Source organism: Catharus ustulatus, chromosome 26, assembly GCF_009819885.2.
Source record: "Catharus ustulatus isolate bCatUst1 chromosome 26, bCatUst1.pri.v2, whole genome shotgun sequence".
NCBI lineage: Eukaryota > Metazoa > Chordata > Aves > Passeriformes > Turdidae > Catharus > Catharus ustulatus.
The window spans coordinates 1221302-1244184 of NC_046246.1; the positions used below are offsets into that span (position 1 = coordinate 1221302).

Sequence of the window (22883 nt, forward strand, 5' to 3'; positions counted from 1 at the left end):
GTTATTTAGAGCAGAAAAAAAAAGCATAAATTTGAAACTATTGGATAAATCAGCTGCCAGAACCATAGAACACCTGAGCTGAACAGATCACAGGGATCATGGATTCCATCTCCTGTCCCTGCCCAGCCCCCCCAGCAATCCCCCCTGTCCATCCCTGCAGCTCTGGCAGCCTCGGGGCCGTGCCCATTCCCTGGGGAGCCTGGGCAGTGCCAGCACCCTCTGGGGGAGGGAAGAACCTTTCCCTGATCTCCAGCCTGAGCCTGCCCTGGCCCAGCTCCAGCCCTTCCCTGTCCCTGGCCCAGGGAGCAGAGATCAGCCCCTGACATGGACTGGATATGTTGCAAATGCAGGAAAACTCTTCCCCTGCCTCTCATTCCCAAATCTCAGCTGCTGAGCACACATGAGGAAGCCAATTACCACAGAAAGCCCAACTCTGGACTTGAGGCCAAAGCCCAGCAGCTGAGCCACGTGCTGGGACTGGGAGCAGGGATTGCCCTCCCCAGCCCCACTCCTGCCCCAGCAGCCACCAACACCCCACACAAGCAGGAACTCCTCCCCTCCTACTCAGTGTCTGCACACTCCCTGCAGCCCAGCAGGGCCCAGGCACCTCTGCTGAGCAGGGAGGAGTTTATAAAGCACTTTTAAAGGAGTAATGCCCACACTGATCCATGCTGCAGGTTTACACACAGGGTTTAGAGCTGTGGTTGAGGAAGGAGCTCAGCAATACCTGGTGGGTGAGTACAGGACAAAAAAAATCCCCAAAATTGGTAAGATGCTCACAGCCCACCAGTGACCAGCATTGTAAATGTTATACCACCACCTTAACCCTGACTTCTGATAGCGCAGCACCACTTCCAGCAGAACCAAAACCTTGGGATTATGTTTTATTTTTATTCTAAGACATTATTCTCAAGATCTCAACTAAGAACCAGATGGAAGAAAGCACCACATCAACCTCCAGAAATCCCCTGCAGTCTAAATTCTTCTATTCTGTGGCCATCATACTTCACAAAAGATTGGTGGTGTATTACTGAATTATTTAATAGATATTTACATAATTTGGAAATCCTCAGGGGTCAGTCACTCAGAATCCCAGTTTAAAAATCAGGTATCTCTTGTTCTGTATCTCAGCTCAGCTATTCTCAGTTCTGCCTCAGCCTTGTCACCTTTGCAGTGACGTTTGTCACATGGAGTGAAAGCCCATCCCAACCCTGCAGCCCCACAGACTTTCCTCCCCTGCCAGCTCCATCCCTGCTCTGCAGCTGACCCAGCCCAGCTGCCTGGTGCCACACAAACGTCACTGGGACCAAATTCTTCACGGAGCACTTCAAGCTGAACTGGTAGGAACCCCCAGATGTGCCAAACCACAGAAGCTGGCAGAGAGCAAATGATAATTTCCATCAGGCACCCGAGGAATGGAGAAGTTGTACAGACAGATTCAGAAGGTGACTGAAGTGATGTCCCAGCAAACCACAGAAGCCACCACAAAGGCTGCTCCCAGTGTGTCCAGCAGCTTCCCCAAAACAAATCATCTCCCAGGGGTGGGTGCTGAGCTCTGGCAACCTCAAACCAAAGCTGCTACAAAGATCCACTGCATTCCCTGCAAAACCCAAAAGAATATGAAGTGACATTTGTGCTTGATTTGCTCAATATGGAATGGTTTGGGTGGGAAGGGACATTGAAGTTCCTCCAGGGGCACCCCTGCCATGGCAGGGACACCTCCCACTGTCCCAGGTGCTCCCAGCCCCAATGCCCAGCCTGGCCTTGGGCACTGCCAGGGATCCAGGGGCAGCCACAGCTGCTCTGGCAATTCCATGGCAGCCCCTGCCCACCCTGCCAGGGAACAATTTCTCCCATAAATCCAATTTAAAGCTATTCTGTGTCAGTTTGAAGCCATCTCCTCCTGTCACCCCAGCTCTTGTCAACAGTCCCTCTCCATCTCTCCCTGCAGGCACTGGAAGGCCACAATGAGATCACCCCAAAGCTGCCTTTTTTCCAGGCTCAACAATCCCAACTCCCTCAGCATTTCCTCAGAGCAGAGGTGCTCCAGCCCTGCAGATCACTTGGTGGCTCCTCCGGACAGTGTCACACAGCAGGAACAGGCTGCCTCCATCCCCTCCCCAAATATCCCCTACCCCAGCCATGATGAAAAGCAGAAAATAAAAACTGCCTTCTCTACCAGGTATCAGAAGTGAAGAAATGAAGAAATTATTCATTCACAGGTACTTCACATCCTTTATCATCTCTCTTTCAAGAATCCTAACAAATATGGATAAAAGCATTTTCTAAATCAGGCCTTTGTGCCTGATTTTGGCCACTTTGTACTCAAAGTGTCCATAAACAGCAATTCTCAGGCTCTTTCACTCAGTTCCTTTACCTTGATTGATCATTGATTCTATTTATTTGATTTTCAAAGACTGCACCCAAAAGATCTTTTTCTCATTTCTCAGTGCCTGTAATTTTAAATATCAACACATTTTCACCTCGTGTCACAAAAATATCACAGGGCTCCTTCGTTTTCCTTCCAGGAAGAACAAAGTGACTGAAACAGCAGAACACAAAGCCATGATTTCCAACAGCTCTGCATTCCAGAAGGCAGGGATTCCTCTGGAATGGCAATTAAACAATAGAGCTCATCTTCCACCTCATCAGGATCTGCTCTTGTTAACGACCCCTGAGCTCTGAGGAGCACAGAGCAGAGGCAGCACGGTGTAAACACGAGAAACAAGGAGGTCCACAGAGACACAACCTCTCCCCAGATGAGCACTGACGCCGATGAGATCTGATTACCAGAAAATGTGGTTCGGCACTGAGGCAGAGATTTGAGAGAAATCCAGGAGACAACGCCAGGATCAATCGGCTGCAGGAGGCAGCGATGCCCTGACATCTGGATGTGCTGTGACACCCTGGATCCCCGGGCTCCTGGCAGGAGAGGTGAGCTCCCAACTGCAGCAATCAGGAATCACACATGGACAGGGCAGCTGGAGTCCCAGTGACCCAACTAACCTGGCTCCTGCTGCCCCTGCTCAGCCCCTGGCAGGCAGGCTGTGCCTCTGCTAAGGGATGTGGAGTGCACATCCTCCCAGGAGCCACTGCTGCCTTCCTGAGCAGGACAGAACTCCTCTCCCTTCTGCCCACACTCACTCTGGAACCCCACTTCACAACGTGAGGGCTCTGGACACCAGCACCACGCTCCAGAACGAGTTCCAAAGCAGGTTCATTGCACAAGAACATCCCTCCCCTCACCATGGAGTGTGTGCATGCACTCAGGAACTATGAAAATCTCATTCAAGAGCAATTTCCACACACTAATACAGGAATGTGTGTCACTGTAACACACTGCAGCTCCAGCCACTGCACTGACTCAGAAATCATTGCCAGCCTGCCCGGTGGGAGCACACATCCCAAAGTGGGATTCACTTCCAGCCACACCAGGAAACTGGAGCAAAACCACTGGATCACTGAACTTCCTGAGGCTGGGGAGAATTCAGAATGCAGAGCCTCTGCTCTGCACCAGTTCTCACCTCTGTGCTGGAAAACAAGGGATAAAGCAAGACAAAGCTGGGGTCCTACTGACATCCCACAGACACGGCTGGGATCTCAATGACACCCCACAGACACAGCTGGGATCCTACTGACACCCCACAGACACAGCTGGGGTCCCACTGACACCCCACAGACACAGCTGGGATCTCAATGACACCCCACAGACACAGCTGGGGTCCCACTGACAGCCCACAGACACAGCTGGGGTCTCACTGACACCCCACAGACACAGCTGGGATCCTACTGACACCCCACAGACACAGCTGGGATCCTACTGACACCCCACAGACACAGCTGGGATCCTACTGACACCCCACAGACACAGCTGGGGTCCCACTGACACCCCACAGACACAGCTGGGGTCCCAATGACACCCCACAGACACAGCTGGGATCTCAATGACACCCCACAGACACAGCTGGGGTCCCAAGGACACCCCACAGACACAGCTGGCGTCTCAATGACACCCCACAGACACAGCTGAGATCCCACTGCACATTCCTTTCTGTCCAAACTCCAAAATCTCATTTGCTCTCCCAAATCATGGAATCCCTGAGGCTGGAAAAGATCTCTGAGACCACAGAATCCACACTGTGCCCGACCTCCACCTTGTCCCCAGCCCAGAGCTCTCAGTGCCAGAGTCCTTCCTTGGACACCTCCAGGGATGGGCACTCCAAACCCCCTGGGCAGTTCCAATCCCTGAGCACCCTTTCCATGGGGAAATTCCTGCTGGTTCCCACCCTGAGCCTGCCCTGCCCAGCCTGAGGCCGTTCCCTCTGCTCCTGTCCCTGTTCCTGGAGCACAGCCCGACCCCCCCGGCTGTCCCCTCCTGGCAGGGAGTTGTGCAGAGCCACAAGGGCCCCCCTGAGCCTCCTTTTCTCCAGGCTGAGCCCCTTTCCAGCTCCCTCAGCCTCTCCTGGGCTCCAGCCCCTTCCCAGCTCTGTTCCCTGCCCTGGACACTCTCCAGCCCCTCAGGGTCTCTCCTGCCCCAAGGTGTCCCAGCAGTACCAGGTCACTGCCCTGCTCCTGTTGGTCACACTGCTGCTGACACAGTCCAGGTGGCAGCAGCCTCTGGCACACCTGGACACACACCCAGACTGTCCCAGCACTCCCAGGGCCTTTCCCAGCTTTTCCAGGCTCTGTCCCAGCCTGGAGCTGCTGGGGTTCTGGTGACCCACGGGCAGGACCCTGCATTTCACCCCAGTGATCCTCCCAACCCCCCTGGCCTCGCACTGGGGCTCCAGGGGCCTTTCCCAATTCCAACAGCAGACACCCAATCCTATTCCAGGAGGACAAAAACCATGGAATGCTTTCAGCTCTCCCCCACTGCAACAACCCAAGCCCATTTCTCCCAGGGTCCTTCAAACCTCAGAGATTGAAGAGGAGCCTCTCAGCAGCTCAGAACCAAACACATTCACGGGGATTTTCCAGCCCCTCGAGCAGCTCATTCATGTCAGGCAGCCACCTCACACAGGACAACTGCACTGTCTTTCCTTTTTAATAAGATCAGACAGCCTCAGCATAACAAAATTCAGTGACAACTGAGAAGCAAATGCTTTCCTTGTCCCAAAGCCACCCAGACACCAGTCCCTATCCATGTCTGGAACACTTCTGAATGATGGAGCTGCACCAGACAGGGACAAAGCACAATTCCAGCAGGTGAGGATGTTCTGAGTGCTGGTACCTGCTGCTCACCCACCACCCCACAAACCCAGGCAAAGCCACTTTTCCCTGTCTCCAAGCCCTTAAACACACCCTGACACAGATTTAAGTTTTCCTGGTTATCTCATGCAGAACAGCAAAGACTCAGATGCTCATCACAGACATGAACGATCCAAGGGTCTGGATCACCCTGGAGAGTGGGAGTGGGGAACAATTCACACTCTGGGACTGGGACTGAACATCCCCTGCTCCAGCTCTAACACAGCACCCCAAACCAGGCCTGGTGTGCCCTGAGGTAAAAAACTGCAACAGAGTAAAGGAGTCATCAAGGTGCTTTGGGGGCTGGAGCCCCTCTGGAGCCAGGCTGGGAGAGCTGGGGGTGGTCCCTGGAGAGGAGAAGGCTCCAGGCAGAGCTCAGAGCCCCTTGCAGGGCCTGAAGGGGCTCCAGGAGAGCTGCAGAGGGACTGGGGACAAGGCAGGGAGGGACAGGACCCAGGGAATGGCTCCCACTGCCACAGGGCAGGGCTGGATGGGAGCTTGGCAAGGAATTGTTCCCTGGCAGGGTGGGCAGGGGCTGCCATGGAATTGCCAGAGCAGCTGTGGCTGCCCCTGGATCCCTGGCAGTGCCCAAGGCCAGGCTGCATGGGGACAATGGGAGGTGTCTCTGCCATGGCAGGGGTGTCAATGGATTATCCTCAAGGTCCCTTCCCAACCAAACCACAAAACCAGAATTGCAGGATTCTCCAAACTTGCAGCAGCACCAGTGCCCCCTCAGAGCCCAGCCCCTGACAGGAGGCAGGGCCCTGCTGGTGCTGCAAACTCTGCTCCATGTGATGCCAGCAAAGGCAGGCCCGGGGGAATGGCACTTGTCAAAGGGATTCTGCACTCAGGTCAATTAACAGCAGCCAGGGCCCCAAACTGTCCTTCTGATTAATAAACAGGGAGCTGAAGACTCAACAAATTAGCATGAGAACAACAGGGAATTTACCTTGCACATTTCCAGGACCTCATTTTTTATTCTAGAATGATCCAAGGGGGTTTTTCATGCCCTGAGAGTAACCAGCAAAGCAGGTGAATTGTAATTTTAGGTAAATATTAATGTCAACAATCTGTGTTAATACTGCACCTTATATTAAGCAAATATGGTTGCTAAAGTGACCTTTACATATAAATTCCGAGTGCAGGGCTGTATCACATTTCAGGTATCCCAGGGGATTGCACACAGTTTTCTGTATATTAAGGAATCCTCATTTACGTGGAATTTACATTCACCTGGGCAGATAGGCAGCCAAACTAGCCAAGGCTAAATTTCACTCTCAACCCCAAAGGATTCTTTTTCTTCCTCCTTATACAAGAGATGTTTCCCAGGAAGCAAAAGGCAAGTGGAATTAAACAAAGAAAATAAAACAATCAGGCATACAGGAGGAAAAAAACAGAAAAGTAACTAGAAATTTCTTTGGAGAAAAAGAATCTAAAAAATGTTTGCTAACAAATATTTGAGCTAAGAAATATTCTAGTGATGATCTAAACTGTCTCTAAAAGTGCACCATGAAGCCATATTGATGATTTTTTATTTTTCATGTTGAACATTAAATAGATCCAATACCTTTATTTATTGGGGATAACAGTGACTGAAGAGGGTTTAAATTATCTGTTCCTATTGAACCAATTCTGTTAGAGGGAAAGCAAAGCAAACCTGTGCCAGCCCCAGCTCCCCATTCCCTCACTGTTCTCACCGCCATTCCCAAGGCTGCCTTTCCTTACCCCAGGATTCACTTCCCTCACTCACACTGGAGCATTTGCTCCCCCCAGTTTCCCTCCTGGCCAGGAGGGCTCTGCTCCCACCGAGGCAGGATGGGCCCTGCCAAGTCAGGAATTCCTGCAGCTGGAACATGCAAATGGATAATCTCAATTTTCCTTTGATCTGCAGTAAATGACAGGGCCCAGTGCTGCCCTCAGCCCTGCACAGCAACTCCAGGGAATCCCACAAACTGCACAAGCAATTCTGAGCTCCTCTCTGCCATCCTGGCAAACAAAACACGGCAAGGGACTGGTGCTGGGAGCACAAATCCATGGAAGGAGCACAAATCCATGGAAGGGCTCCTTCCTGCTGCAGGCTCAGCTCTTGGAGGGCTGGAGGAGCCTGCCAGGATCTCAGCCCTGCCCAGGGCTGCAGGTCCCACCCTGCTGGGGGATCTCTCTTGTTCTGCTCCTCCACTGCTGCAGAGAAATGATATTATTGTTTTATTTCTGCAGAGAGACACATGTCTTGATTTCTCAGCTCTAAGATCCCAGAATTCCAGACTGATTTGGGCAGGGGCTCCTTCCACTGTCCCAGGTTGCTCCAACCTCTTTCCAACCTGGCCTGGAAGATCCAACAGCATTTTTTTATTTGTGAGAAAACAAGATGAGAGATTCCAAGTTTTTCCTGTCTGTACATTCCAGGTGCTTACCCAAAGCACCTCCAGGGTGTGATTATTCCTTGGATATTTATTTTTAATTCCTGTGCACTCTGCAAGTGTGAATGGAACATTTCCATCCATTTGGCTCCGTATTTTTAGTCTTGCTCAGTTTGCAATTAAAAAAAAAAAACAACAAAAAACTTCAACCAAACACTTCTCTAGTAAAACATCCTTCAGAAAAAAAGCCAACATTACTACAAGAACACCAGAACTCAGACAGAAAGAACAAAAACCAGCAAAACCAACTAACATCCTCAGAATGGAGAGGAGAAAACCAAATACTACAGCTGAATACTTTGATTTATATACTCACAATTGTAAACGTCTTTAAATGAACTAAAGGTTTATAAATTTCAGCAGGAAACAAATCCTCCTTCAGCTGGGGGAGGCTGCTTGAGTTTGTCTTGTTTGAACAACTCACACGGGAGATTATTTCAGAAAAATCCCAGATCTGAGGGCATGCAGACACATTTCCAGCATCCAGGAGAGGGGAAATGCATCCCCCAGCTGACAGCAAGGAAAGCATCACACTCCACAACAGGTTTGCCACTGACAACCAGAGCCAGGGTTAAAATGTTGTTCTATCAACTGATTACTGCACTATTTTTAGCCTTCTCCCATAACAATTGTGGGTAAAGAAAGAATGTGAAGTCACAAGTATTAGACAGGATTAGGTGGTTTAACTACTATTTTTGTAGTAAAGGATTCATGGTTAGAATTGCTACTACCATTAGCACTGGAAGCAAAAAGCCATTGAAATTGCAGATTGGCTAATGCCTTCCCTGGCATGGGGCCAGGCTGATTAATGATTCAGGGGACAGAAATAACTGCAGCAAAGGCAGCCTTGCAGAGGGGCTCTCCTTCCTCAGCTAATTATGTTTTTCCTCCCATTTCACCCACCCAGGGAGGTGCTTCATTAATGTGGAATTTAGGTTACCCTGCCACGTCTCAGGCACATATTGGGGTGCAGGATTCAAAAATACTGGATTAGGGAAGAAACAACCTTAATTTTGTCCTGTTGGAGCTGGCAGTAGCTTGGGAAAACCATCTTCTCCATGCCAGGTGTGTGCCTGGCACCCTGGGTTCGTGCAAGAGCTTGGGGCCATGCTGAGATCTGACCATGGGGGGCTTTTCCTTTCACTGCCAGCCCCACTCTGATCTTCCCAGGTTTAAATCCAAAGGGAAAAAGATGTGGAAAAGGGATGTAACAATGTTTAATTGCAGTGCCAAGGCACCTCTGTCAGAACAGATGAGAGTGGTCTCATGCCACACTGACCAGGACTCACTGAGGGTTTAACACAGCTGAGTTTCACCCCAGAATCAAAGCCTGAACAGGGCAAGAACCACAGCCAGATGTTCCAATAAAAACAACTGCCCTGGAACAGAAGCTATCCCTAACAAAGACAGGAGTAACAGGAGAGCTGAGAGCAGCTCCTTGCCAGGAGGGAGCAGCATCACATGGCAGCAGCACAAAGGAGCGTTTGTTCAGCCTGACATCAGCACCCAGGGAAAACAGCCTGGAAATCCTCCCTGATACACCTAGGAGGGAGTTCAGAGACAGGCAAGCCAGAGACACTGCCCTGCAACAGCTCTTCAGCGAGATTTCTGATCAGCAGCTGAAATTTGTGTCAGTTTGTGAGGAACAGGTGACTGGGGAGGGATTGAGGGGCTCAGATCCACTGTAAAGCTTCACCCATTTACAAAAACGCTCCCAGGATCACAACCTGCTCTGCAGAATGAGAAGGTCACAGCAACTCAGCAAACCACAAACGAGCTGCTAAGGGGAGAGCAAAGTTGGGGAGAGTGGAGGAGAAAACAAGCAGGACCAGTCCTGTAATAAATCTCTTTTCAAAGCACACTCATACAAGATATCCACTGAAATACCTGAAGTCTTCTGGAAGCACTGAAATTTGTAAATTCAGTCATGTGAAAGTGTTCTTGCTCCCCCTAAGTGAGCACCACAGCAAGGAAGCAGAGCAGAACACCAACAACCACGGAGAAATACCAACACCAACACACCAGGTCACTTGGGCAATCCCAACTGGACAATCTTATCTGCAGCTGCCCATCAGGAACAGCAAAATCCACGGATTTGGAGGAAACAGAGTCTCAGAGCAACTTCCTGAATGTTTCAGAGTGTTTTCTCTCCCCTGCATATCACAAGGATTTTCCAACCTGAAATATCCAACTAAGCCAATCTACTCGTGCTCCTTCTACCTCAAAAACATTTCAGGGGGCAACACAAAGCAGAAAACCAAATTAAATGTCCCAGTTCCCCTCCCAAGCTGCCCCTCCACTATGGAGAAATCTCTGTGAAACAGATCAGCCAAACCAGACATTCCATTTCAGCAAGGAATTATGTTTCAAATTACCTGGGTATCAAATTAGCACAGCCCTTCCAGTGTCAGGGAAAGAAAAGCCCTGAGCAGTTCACTGGGACACAAGGAAATTCCCATGAAAACTCACCAGGTTTAATGAAACAGAGGTCAGAAACCACCTCCAGGAGCTGAGCCACAGGTGCTGTCACACGGTTTGTGTGACAAGGGACTCAGTCCATGCCTTCAGCCCCAGCACAAACAACACATGCAATTATTTGGAGCACATTTCCACAGGCACATCAGAAATCATTAAATGGTCTGGGTTGGAAGAGATCCCAAATCCCAGCTCATCCCACCCCTTCCATGGGCAGGGGCACTTCCCACTGTCCCAGGTTGCTCCAAGCCCTGTCCAACCTGGCCTTGGACACCACCAGGGATGGGGCAAAATCTCTGTCCTAAGCAGTTAAGCCTCACTTAAACAGGATTTTTCTTTGGAAGAAAAAACACCAGGGCTGGCTTTGCTTCCAAGACCTTTTTAGAGGATCTTGCCACAACTTTCAGGCAAGCTCTGGCCACAGCAGCACCCAACACTGTGCAATGTGCTCAGCTCCAGCTGCTCCCAGGGCAGGAAGCAGCCTGGCTGGAGGAGCTGTGCTGCCAGAATTACCTTGTGCCTCTGCTCAAATCCCAGCTCCCAGTGAAGAAATCACATGGTCACACTGCCAAAAGGCAAATCTGAGCAGAAACCCCAGTCCCAGCCCTGTTGTGCTCACTATTCTTCACCAACACCATGTGAAAAATTCCCCACATTCAACAAGACCATCCCTGCAGAGTTCTATTGTCTCCGATTATTAATTAAACATGCTCTGAGAGAAAGCAAATGCCTAAAATCATTTGCTTCTACCAAGCAACTCCCACACTACCCAAGTGCAATTCAGACAGCCTAAGTTTATCCAGTGACTGCAATTCCAGAGGGACCCCAGCACAGAACTCTCCCTTCACTGCAGCTCCAGCACACACACGCACGAGCCACAGGAGAGCCCAGCCAAGAAAACCCGGCCAATTTCCCTCAAAACCTGCTCAGTGTTGATAACTTGTCCCAGCTGAATATGCTGAGTGTCTTCTCACTGCCCCTAGGAGCAGCAGAGGCTGTTTGGGTTTGTGTGGAGATCTGTGCAACCTTTCATAACCAAGGCAGATCCAAGCCAGGCCATTCCTCACCTGGGACCATCCCGTGCCCTCCCTACGTGATGTCCTGATCCCTGCCCGTGGTTTTGCTGGATAAACAGCACACAAACACTCCAGTGCAGCCAGGGTAACACTGCCCAACAGCAACCAGGCATCACACAGCCTAAACCTGCTCACTCAGATATTAAACCCTGACACTCAACCTCATCCTGCTGCTTTTTGTGGATAAAAAGAGAAAAAATTGCAGTTCAGTGTCTTCCATGGAAGTTTGGTGATTAAGGATTTGCAGCTGCAAACACCTGGGATATTGCTCAGTAGATCTGAGAGACCAAATTAGGAAATCAAAAATGTGATTCCAGCACCACTCTGGTGTTTTGCAGGGACAAAGAAGACCTTACAACACAAGGTTTTTTTTGTGGATGGTGAAGCTTTGATACCCAAATTTGTGAAATGACAGGGGCATCTTTAATTGATTCATTATACATAAAAAAAACCTGACCCCACACACACCTTCCAGAGAAGAAGGGGAAAATGCAACAGGAAAAGAAAGTTTCTAAACAAAACACAGAGCATTTTCCTGTTGCTCACAACGAGAGGACACCATCAGGAAGAAGCTTCTCTCCTCCCTTTCTTGGGAGAAACTTTTCCTTGAGCCACCCCTGCTAAAGCCCCTCTCAGCTCAATTCCCAGAGCTGCCAGGAGGAAAAGTGACCAGAAGGAAGAGACCCATGGAAAATGAGGATCCTGCAGCTCAGCTGTGACTCACAGCACTCCTGGATGTTCCATGGCACCATGAAATGCCAGCATTTGGTAAAAGCCACTGCAGTGATATCACCAACAGACACACGTCTGCACACACAACAAAAAGAATCTGGGATTCAACAATTAAAATCCTTCCACCTTTAATTACGACCTCCCAAGCTCTAGGCAGACATTAACCTATATTAGCCTATAATTATTCTTTTTCTGACTTCCCATTATCTTTTAGCTACTGAGTTTCCTAACCAGTCTTCAAGGCTGAACCATCTTTGAAAGCCTAAAATGAAAAGTACAGTAATAAAAGTGCATCCAGAAGAAACTGAGAATCAGGAGACATCCCTAATGACTCCCTAACTCCCTGCATGTCCCAGCACTTCCTTGCACTTCTGTTCTTACAAACCAAATTCAATTCTACCCCAGCTAAATCCAAACTGAATTAAATCATTTTGTACGCATAAGATTAGTCCTTGCTCCAAGGAATTTATAATTGAAGAAGCAGATGTGGAGGTGGTCAAGAAGTCAGAAAGAATGGCAGTGTTAGGATTACACATATCCTGCATTCTGCTTCCCAGGAGTAAAACCCCAAGGTAAGCAGAGAACCATGGGAAAAGAAGGATGGAGCACCAAAGTCAGAGAGAAGTGCCCATCCATCACTGGAGCACCCAGTATCAGACACAGGAGAGCAGGGTAGTGCCCCAGCTCAGAGCTGACTTGGGAGAAATCAGACACAAAGACTGGTTTAGGGATGAGCACTGAGTGCAAAACCAGTGGAACTATGGCTGCAGCACATCTATCACAGTGTAAAAGCCAGCAGGAATCAAAACAGATAAAAACCCCCACGTTAATTCTGGCCTAAACCCCCCTGGTAATTCTGTATTCCCTGAGCCTCAGCTCACACAACTCACAGGGGAACCTGAGAGCATCACAGAATCATCTGTGAGCTCCACCCTGCAGGTGGGATCTGTCCACACAACCTTCTCACCACTGTCCTGCTGCCACACAACACAGCAACTGGATTTGAAAAGTTAATTTAAACTAGCATAAGCTAATGACTTTTCCTTTAAGTGGTTTATTTATTAGGATAATTTCATTCCAGAAGTTACTGAAGAAAATCAAGCTGAGCAACACTTCTGCTGACAACAGGGCAAGCCTCTGGAACAGGCAGGATTCTTTTGTTTGAGTGGAAGTTTAAATCCTTCCATTATTAAATAAATAAAAGTTCAAATACCAGCAGAGTTTTTAATGATTGTAAGCTTGAAGTGCCCTGTCCCCAGTCCCCTTATCTCCAGTGACTTTTGTTGTCTTTGCTCTCAGGGATTTGCAGTGAAAGGAGGATGAGAGTGTGAGCTGGAGGAAAAGAAGATTGAGAATTTATGACATCATTTTAACTCATGAAGTCATCTTGCCACAAAATGCCCAAACAATAGCAGGCCCTGCCCAGGCATCTCCACCCCAAGACTCTGTGGCTGCTTTGATCTGAAAAACCTAAAGTTTGCAGGAAGAAATTTCTTGCTTGTTGTTTTTTCACAACATAAAACATCAAGATCTCTGGCACTGATGTCTCTTGAAGCTAGTTTTACAGTTAGTGACTGAAAACTTGGATAATAAACAGAAAAATTACATCTGTTTCAATGCAGCTATTTCTTCTGAAGTGATACCTAAATGCTATGTTTCTCCATAAGGGAAAAACAACAATATTTTTCTAGCTCCTTAGCTCATATTGCAGTATTTCATGTGATTTTTCTTCCAGAACAAATTAACAGGGCACTTGGGTTTATTTCTTTGTTGATGTACACACTGCCTTCTGTGAGGCTGCAAAATTCCCTGCAATGTTTGCTTTTAAATGGTCTGGTTGGCAACACCTCCCCTGGGGAGGCACAGCAGAGGAGCGAGGTTTGGCCACTTTGATTCCAGAAACTGGAGGCAGGAGATGTTCACAAAGGTTGCAAAAGCTTTGTGTCTGCTGCCCTGGCAATATTTGTGGGGATCATTCTGCTTTCAAATGTGCTTACACTTGGGTTCTGCTGCCTCGGAGAGGAAGCACTCGGGTGTCTTTGATGAGTGAGCTACAGGTCACAGACAGAGTGGAGTGAGTCAGCCACTCATTTAACTGCAGCACAAGTGACAATGCAACTGCTGAAAAGACTTCTAGTAAACATCACTAGCACACAGCCTGGCCCACCACCCCTCTAGAGACTCTGAGTGGCTCTAACAAGTTCCTAAAACCACTGGTTGGTGACACTCTTAAGGCTGCTCTTCTCAGTTCAGCTACAGCACCACATCATCACCACTTTCCCCTCTACATGGCAACCCTAAAAACCCAACCCCAAAGCAAAGAAACCCAGTCAAACATACCACCAGCAACTTCTACTCCTGTGTTTTCCAATATTGGGAATGGTAAAAGCCCAACCTACATGCATTGGCAGTTTTGTAATACCATTACATAAGAATTATTTAACTACAGCAACAGATTTGAAAAGCAGCAGCAGCAGCAGTCACGGCTGTGCTGGTTCACACATCAGAAAAAAAAAAAATCAATAAAGGGAGCGATGAATTTTGTAAACATGCATTCGACTGTCACAGGGAGTGGATTGGGATTTCAACACTCTCAAGAGCAGAAACCTTTCAGCTCAGAGCTACCAGGGCACCACCACCCTGAACACAGGAAACAAACAGCACCACTGTTGCCACTCCAACTCCTCCAGAACCAGCTCCAGCTTTAGGAGAGCACCATGAAAAGTACCTCTGAGAAGCCTGCAGGGCAGAGTTGGGAAAGCTGGGAGTGGTTTTCTACCTGATGCTCTGCATGGATGTTGTCCCCGGTGGGCCAGCGGTGTTTGCTGTTGTTGTAGCCGCCGCCGCCGCTGCCTCCTCCCCCGAGCTGCTCCCCGTGCTGCCTCTGGAAGAAATAATCCACCATGGCGTCGTCCTGGGAGCGCCCCGCCACTCCTATGGATCCCGGCACGGGGCTGGAGTGTGTCCCTGCTGCAAGGGCCTGGTTTGCAGCTGGCTGTGGCTGAGCCTGCGAGCCTGTGCCAGATGTCAGTACCACAGGCATGGTGGGGTTGGCTGTGTCTTGAGCGTGCTGCTTCAGGTGGGGGCTGAACGAGTCCTGCCACAGAACTGCTTTTCTCTTCAACACGCACGCTACGCTCATTCCACCAACACCTGCAGGGGGGACAGGGGTGAAACACAGGGGAAAGACATGAAATCCTCCCAGCTGCAGCTCTGAGTGTTAAATAACACACCCATCTCGTGACTGGCAGGGGAACATCGCTGTGGCAAATGTGACTCCTTCAACACTCCCTCCTTCCCTCCCTCCGTGAAGCCAGCAGCTCCAGCAGCACTGAAACTGCACAGAAACGCCACGTTCTGTGCTGATGGGCTTAGACCATGCACAGGATGCCCACGAAGCACCATCAGAATGGCAATTTCTGTGAGGGACAACACACTGACTGGAAAACTGCCGGGAAATAGCCCCCAAAAAACCCATGGAAGGCAGTGACAGCAGAACCTGCTGTGCCCATTTACACCAGGCAGAAGAGGCCTAGTCCCCACCCACACAAACACTCGAGGCCCCCTGTATCCCACTGTATCCCAAAGTATTCCCTCAGTCATGCAAAGCAACAGTTTGGTTTTGGTTTAGTTGTTTGGTTTTTTTTAGTGCAAACTTCAAATCCCGGATTTCTGCTCGCACAGTTCATGGAGCCCCAAACACAGCACGCACTCTCCTCTCCCTGCTAACTCAGGAGTTGTGCTCAGGAGGCATTAAACCCACGGACATGCTTTATGGAATTCCCTGGAGAAAGAGCAGCAAACCTGGGATCTTGGCAGAACTTTCCAGAGCAGGCACAGCCAGCAGTGCTGATCCTGCTGTTGATGGCACCAGGGGAAAACTGGACAACTCCAACACATTTTCAGTACCCAGAGCACTGAACACCCCAATAAAACACCCCAATAAATGAAATATTCCATGTGCTTTGCATATATCCAAATGATCTGCGAGCAGGAGGAAAACCTGCAGATTAAGCTGACAGCAACTCACTCACTTCCTATTCTTCAAATATTTTGATAACATTCCAGCAGCACAAAACCACAGAAGTTTGTTTGTTGTTTTAAGGCAGGACTATCAGAGCAATAAAGACACTACAGGTGTGAAGAGCAAAGCGTTTTCCCCCATTATGTAACGCTCACACAAGCCAAATTCATTTTTAAAGGCATGGGATAGTCTGAATTAATCTTTATTAAAAACAGTTTATGACTTGAAGCACCTAAATGCAGCCCCACAAAGGTTCAGAGGATAAAACTGGGGTGGTGGAGCCCTGAGAAACTCCTGCAGAGCAGCCCCAGGATGTTTCACTGGTGCACCTTGGCGGCTGCAGAGCTTGGCCCTGCTCCTGCCAGCAGCTCCGAGGGCCTGAAAGGCGGCTCTGTTCCCTCCCTGCTCCTCGTAGTAGCCCTGAACAACACTCAGCTACTACAAACAACTTCCAAGAACAATTTACTAACGGTGGGGAGACCACAATAAAAAATCTGAGTCCTGTCTTGGATCAAACTTTGTCAGGTTTGCCCCACGAGTCGAGCATGGGGTTAATATTCAGAGGCAAATGACTGAAAGCTGCAGAGATCAGGCTGTCTCCATGCACCTCCAACATCATTTGGTGATGTACACACACAGCCCCCAGGGCCACTCTGCAGGGCTTTTTATACACTCACAGCTCACATACCAGGGACTCCTATCCAACAGGACTCACTCCTCCAGCTTTCAAAGAGTCTGGAAATCACCACCTTCCCCACATACTCGAAAAAACTCTGAAAACACGATATGACTAAATCTTGACTGATTTTAAGACTACCATCCAGTTTAACGGCATTTTCCTCTTAATTTCCCTTTTGCAAACAATATCAAAATGTTTCAGTAACATCACATGAAGCACTCAAGCTCCTTTATGCAGAAAGAACCAAAAAAAAATTAAGTAATTAATGGTCAGAAATTCATTTATCATCAAACAGACGTGTGTATTAACTGCAGCAATGAAATCTGAGCGGCCCCTCGAAAGGAAGTTACAAGTTATCTCAGGGCAGACTGTAAAAAAAAAAAAAAAAAAGAAGATACTATGAATCCCCACCAAAAAATTTCCAGTATCTATAGATTGTGACAAGCCCATTTCCAGTGAGAAACAAGGTACAAAGTTGCACTGCCACAGCCTTTGCTCCTTCAAAGGGCCGCAGGTCCCTCCGTCCACAGACGAGAATTAATTTCTGCGTTCATAAAGGTGTTCTCATCAAATTCAGGAGGGTGCAGAAAATCTCAGTCCGTGCATTGAGAGGCTGCTCCCAGCCACTTCCTCTTTGGGCTGCTCCAAACACGAGCGGAAAACTTGGCAAAGGCGACATTTTGAAAGGGAGCAAAGGGGAAGGGAGCATTGTGGGTAGTTCAAGTTTAGTTCCAAGCCGTGTTTTTATGGGAATGCCGCGTTCGAGGCAGCGGGACAGCTGAATCCTGTCATTCAAAGCTCCCGGAGTCACCTACCCAGGCACTGCAAGCCCGCAGCTGCTCAGGGCCTCCAGAGCCTCTTTCATTCCCAAACCCTTCCTAAAAACAGAGGATCAGCTTTTCCCAGGTGAAAGCGTTGGCTGGGCAGAACCCCGGATTTGCAAACAAAGGCTGCTACACCGCGCTCAGGGCAGGCGGTTCTGCCTTTCCCTGCACGAAAACACGGCGTGGAAACGAACCGCTCCGCAATTCTGCAGGCACAATGCTTCCGATGATGGGACATTCCACAAACAACAAAAAAACTTCGGAGGAATCTCCCTGCAAGTTTGAAGCACCGGTGGTGACAACACTGAATAAAGGAGCTTTAATGCACACACAGCCCGGCTCCACAGCGAGATCCTTACGGCTCGGATTCCGTATTCCCCTCAAAATCACAATTATTACAGAATTAACACGGTGTAAAACGCCCGTTTCAAAAAACTTCAACCCCAAAGCGGAGGAGTTTGGGTTGGGTGGGTTTTTTTTGGAAAGTTCCACTGGAAATGAAAGCAGAGCCATTGTTTGAGAGCTGTGTGGCCTAGCAGAACTTTTAACGTTAGCCCTGTGTTTTCCTGAAAACCTGGGGAGACGCAGCGCTGAATTCCTGACCCATCGGATTCCCAAAACCGGCACTAAAACCCAACTGGACCCACGGTCCCCCCTACCCCTTCATCCTTTTTAATAAAGGAAATTCCTCACTCATGATCTGCCTAATCAAATCTCTGCTCCGAACAAAGTTATTAAACATTGACCAAAGCAAACAACAACAACAACAACAAAAAAATCAGAGCATTTCTCAGGTTAGAGCGAGAGGCTCTTAAAATTCCAAGTTTACAGCTCACAAGGGCCGAGGCTGTTGTTATGTGAGCACGAGATAAAAACAAGGGGGGAAAAAACCCCCACACAAACACAAAACCCCCAGGGTCACCCAGCGGATCTGAAAACATTGTCTGCTTTTTTCCTCCCTCCCGCTGCCAGCGCCGACCGCCTCCTCTTCCAGAGACCCCCAAAGCCGCCGAGACCCCCCCCAAAACCGGGGGGAAGGAACCCAACCACTCCCCGGAGCCCTGGGGGCAACAAAGCGGGGCCTCGGCCGGAGCGACTGAGCGCCCCAGGATGGAGCCCCCGGGAGAAGGGGGAGGCCCCCGGGGATGAAACCCGTCCGGGAGAAAGGGGAGACCCTCCCCAGGAGAGGGGGGGCCCCCTAGGCCAGGCGGGAGCCCCCGGCGGGCCGGGCCCGGGGTAAGGCGGGTGAGGGCAGCGATGGGCCCGCGCCCCCCCAACAATAACCCCCGTCCCCGTTACCGGAGCGCCCGCGGAGCCGAGCTCGGGGCCCGGGGATCCCCCCGCGCCCCCTCCCCGCTAACAATGGGCCCAGGCCGCGGCCCCGACACGGAGCCGGGCGGGAGCGCCGGCGCAGCGCCCCCGCCGCCGCTCGCCTTCGGGGCGGCCTGGGGCCTCTCCTCCCGCGCCCCTCGCCAATATGCGCCCACGGACGGGTCCGCGGGGGTCCGCGGCGCGCCAGGGCCGGCCCCGGGCCGGTACTCACGGGCGGAGCGCTTGGATGCAGACGGATGCCGGGCCCCCCCCGGCCGCTCGCCGCTGCCTCTCCCCGGCCGCTCACTCCGACAACATGGCGGCGCGGCGGGGCCGCGGCCGCGCTGCACCACGGGAAGGCGAGGCCGCTCCAGCGCCGCCGGGACGGGGCGGGATGAGCGGGGAGGATCGGGATGGGATCGGGATGGGACGGGATGGAGCGGGGAGGATCGGGATGGGATCGGGATGGGACGGGATGGAGCGGGGAGGATCGGGATGGGATCGGGATGGAGCGGGGAGGATCGGGATGGGATCGGGATGGGATGGAGCGGTGAGGATCGGGATGGGATAGGATGGGATGGGATAGACCGAGATGGAGCGGGGAGGATCGGGATGGGATGGAATAGGACGGGATGGAGCGGGGAGGATTGGGATCGGAGTAGGACGGGATGGAGCGGGGAGGATCGGGATGGGAGAGGACGGGATGGGAAGGGAAGGGACGGCATGGACCGGGATGGATCGAAATGAGATAGGACGGGATGGACCGGACCGGACCCGTCGGGAAGGAGAGGGTCGGGATGTCACGGGAAGGGACGGGACGAGGTGGATCAGCATGGACCGGGATGAGAGGGGACGAGATGGACTGGACCGGGACGTGTCCGGGCTATCCCGAACCTGCCACAGTGCCCAGGCTGGGGTCAGCCCTGCCAGCGTGGCCCCGTGCGGGCCGGGGGTGCGGGCACAGCCCCGCGTTCAGCCCTGCGCTGCCGCTGGGCTGAGCCCCCCATGCTGGGCACCCTGATTTCACCCCTAGTCCGAGCATCCTGAACGCTGCCTGGACACTGCACAGTGCCCCAGCCCCAGTCCCCCAGGCTGAGCACCCCGTGTCCCCCCAAGCCTTGGCACTCCCAGCTGTGCACACCGAGCCCTTCCAAGCCGGGGCACCCTGAGCCCCCCAGGCTGGGCACCCTGGACACCCCGAGCCTCCTAGGCTGGGCACCCGGAGTTCCCCCAGCCTTGGCACCCCGAGCGCTCCCCGTCCGAGCCCCCCACAGCCTGGGCATCCTGAGTCCCGCAGCCTGTGCTCCCTGAATCCCCCCAGCCTTGGCACCCCCAGCCTGCTGTCCCCGAGCCCCCAGCAGCGGGGATCCCCCTCCTCCCAAAACCGCACCGGGAGCACCGAGCGCCGGCTGCATAGTGCTGCCTGCTCACCCTCCAGCAGCAGCCAAACCCAATTTTGGGGTGGTTCTCCCTTCGTGCCTCCCCGTTCCCATGCCCCCTGCCCACAGAGCCGGGGCTGCGAGAGAACTACAGCCCCCGGCGTGCGGCGCTGGGCGCGGAGCCCGGCCGGGGAGCGGCGCTGGACGCCGGGAGCCGTAGTTCTGCCCCGGCTCCTCCATGTTAAAGGGACAGCCCCGGGCAGCCTCTGTCCCCTCCTGCCCCTCTGTCCCCTCCTGCCCCTCTGTCCCCTCCTGCCCCAGGGCTGCGCTCCCGCCGCCTTTGGGGGAGCTTGAGCGCTTGGTGCGCTCATGGAATATTTTCTCTCTGTCTTGGCAGGGAACGGGAGGGAAGTGCCGGCGCTGGGGAGAGCTCGGGACGTGCCCTCACTTGCACAGACAGAGAAGCAGCAGCTGTTCGCACGGTCATGGGGCACCGAGCCCGCAGCACCGACGGGTCCCCGCAGCCGCAGCTTTTGGGGGTTATGAGGGTACAAGAAGTCACTTCAAGCCCGGGTTCTCAGTCATTGAAACACGTGCAAAGCTGGATCCAGCCCTGCCTTGCATCCATTTTCTGCTCGATGAGCTGTCGGGGTGACTGATGGGTATTTCCACCGCCTCATTGCCTCTTCCTGCATGCACTCCCTTGTGGGGCAGCAGGACCTCACCCCGACCCCAAAACCTGGAGAAATACGGCTTGAAGGGTTGGTGCAGAGTGCCCCAGGCTGGGTGTGTGACAGTGGACAGTCAAGATAAACAGTGAGCAAAGGTTTTCCCTGCTGAGGGTGGGTTTGGAGCCCAGCCTCGCACAGACACAGAGGTGTCTTTGGCCAGCAGCAACCTGGCTTATGTGACCTGGCCAAGCCCTGCTGGGAAAAACTGGGCTCTGCTGGGCTCAGCTCTAATGTGACACTGCACATGGACCCAAGAGTGGCTGAGAGGTGGACACAGCTCTTCTGGGTCATTCATGTGGCTCCTGTGTCTTGAATTCCCTAGAGAAGAGAAGAAGCTGGAGAGGGAGTCCTATGAGGAGAGGCTGAGGGAGCTGGGAAAGGGGCTCAGCCTGCAGAAGAGGTTCAGGGGAGCCCTTGTGGCTCTGCACAACTCCCTGACAGGAGGGGACAGCCGGGGGAATCAGGCTCTGCTCCCAGGGAAAAACGTGAGAGGAAAGACTGAGGTTGTGCCAAGGGAAGTTTCAGTTGGATATCAGGAAAAATTTGGATATCAGGCATTGACCCCTGAAAGTGTTCAAAAAATGTGTGAATGTGGAATTTGAGGATGTGGTTTAGCGGTGAACATGGCAGTGCTGGGTTAATGGTTGGACTGAATGATCTTGGAGGTCTTTTCCAGCCTAAGTAATTCCATGATTCTGTGGGGGCCCATGCAGTGTCTCCAAAATGCCAACGGTGTGAGCAAGGACAGCTTCTCACTGTGGTGGAAATGGGAGAGGTGGAACTGTGTCATCTGGGCACTGGACCAACTAAATCTGTCTGCACACCCTTCTGCTCTGGTTCCACCCATCTCCTCTGGTTCCACCCATCTCCTGGGCACCCTGGGCTGATACAAGGCACCAGCGATGGCTCCTGGGTGACAAAGATTTGGGGTGCAAATCCTGAGAGGTCAGGAGTTCTTTCCCACACCATGTCCTCACTGGGGTCAGAGGGCTGGGGTGTCCCTGCACTTCTGGCCACTTTTGAGGTGCTGTGTCTGTGAGCTGCCACCCTCAGCACCCCAGCTGGCTGTCCCTGAGCTGTCCTGAGGTCCCCAGGCAGTGCTGCCCCTCTGCTGCGAGGCAGAGACAAGAGCTCTGCCAGGTGGGCTCAGCACACACCCAGGCTGCTTGCTGACACTGGAAACGTGCTTTCTGTTAATTATACCTGGGATAATTACAGTTGTGCCAGTGTAATGAGAGGGGGAGGGAAGAAGTCCTGCTGGGGACAAAGTGTGAGTGGTTCAAACCCTCCTTTGTCAGTGAATTTTGCTGGATTTAGGGAGAAGTGGCGAGTGGGGACACACAGTCCTGTGGCTGTGAGACTGAGGGGAATTTGGGTCTCATCTCCAGCACTTCCATCCCTCCCACAGCCTCTCCTGCCTCCCTCCCACCACTACCAACATCTCTTCTGCCTCAGACCTTGCCCGAGCTCCCAGCTTGTTGCCATCCATGGAAAAGTCTCCCACTGGGAGAACATGCTGCTCCAAAAACTTCAGAGGCAGAGTGAGAGGAACAGGCAGTGAAATAGCTTCCACCTCCACAGGAAAAACCTTCTGGGGGTGGAAATGTCCTTCTGATCTTCGTTGCACTGATGGCCACCAAGAGCTGCCCCAGCTGCCTGGCCCTGGCTGACCCCATACCAGTCCTGACTGAAGTTATCCTGGGATACATCTTCATCTGCAAAGGGAAAAAGGGACCTCCAGGAGGTGACTGATGTCCTCCCACCTCCCAATGGGTCCCCTGAAGAGCCTTTCTCCCTCTGTTCCTCACAGAAGGGGCTTCAACCCACAGTGCTCTTCACTGAGCATCAAAATTCCACATCCTGACCAAATGTCCAAATCCAGACCCTCCCTCCCTGCTCTGCCCAGACGCTGCTCCTGGTGGCATGATGCCCAACACCACAGAATCTTCTCTTTGAAGGAGTCTAAGAGCAAACAAACCCAGCTC

The 22883-nt window shown here is 51.7% G+C and overlaps 1 protein-coding gene across 6 annotated transcripts in view; it reads right to left on the reverse strand.

Moving 5' to 3' along the window:
• PUM1 (pumilio RNA binding family member 1) overlaps positions 1 to 19121 on the reverse strand; it is an 82114-nt gene extending 62993 nt beyond the window's left edge. For all 6 annotated transcript variants that reach the window (XM_033080960.2, XM_033080957.2, XM_033080959.2 and 3 more), the window contains exons 1-2: positions 19021 to 19121; positions 14730 to 15103 (exon numbers count right to left, since the gene is read on the reverse strand). In XM_033080960.2, the coding sequence (XP_032936851.1) occupies positions 14730 to 15092 (363 nt within the window). In that variant the 5' untranslated portion in view covers positions 15093 to 15103; positions 19021 to 19121. The remainder of the gene's footprint in view (positions 1 to 14729; positions 15104 to 19020) is intronic.
• Positions 19122 to 22883: the final 3762 nt, after the last annotated feature.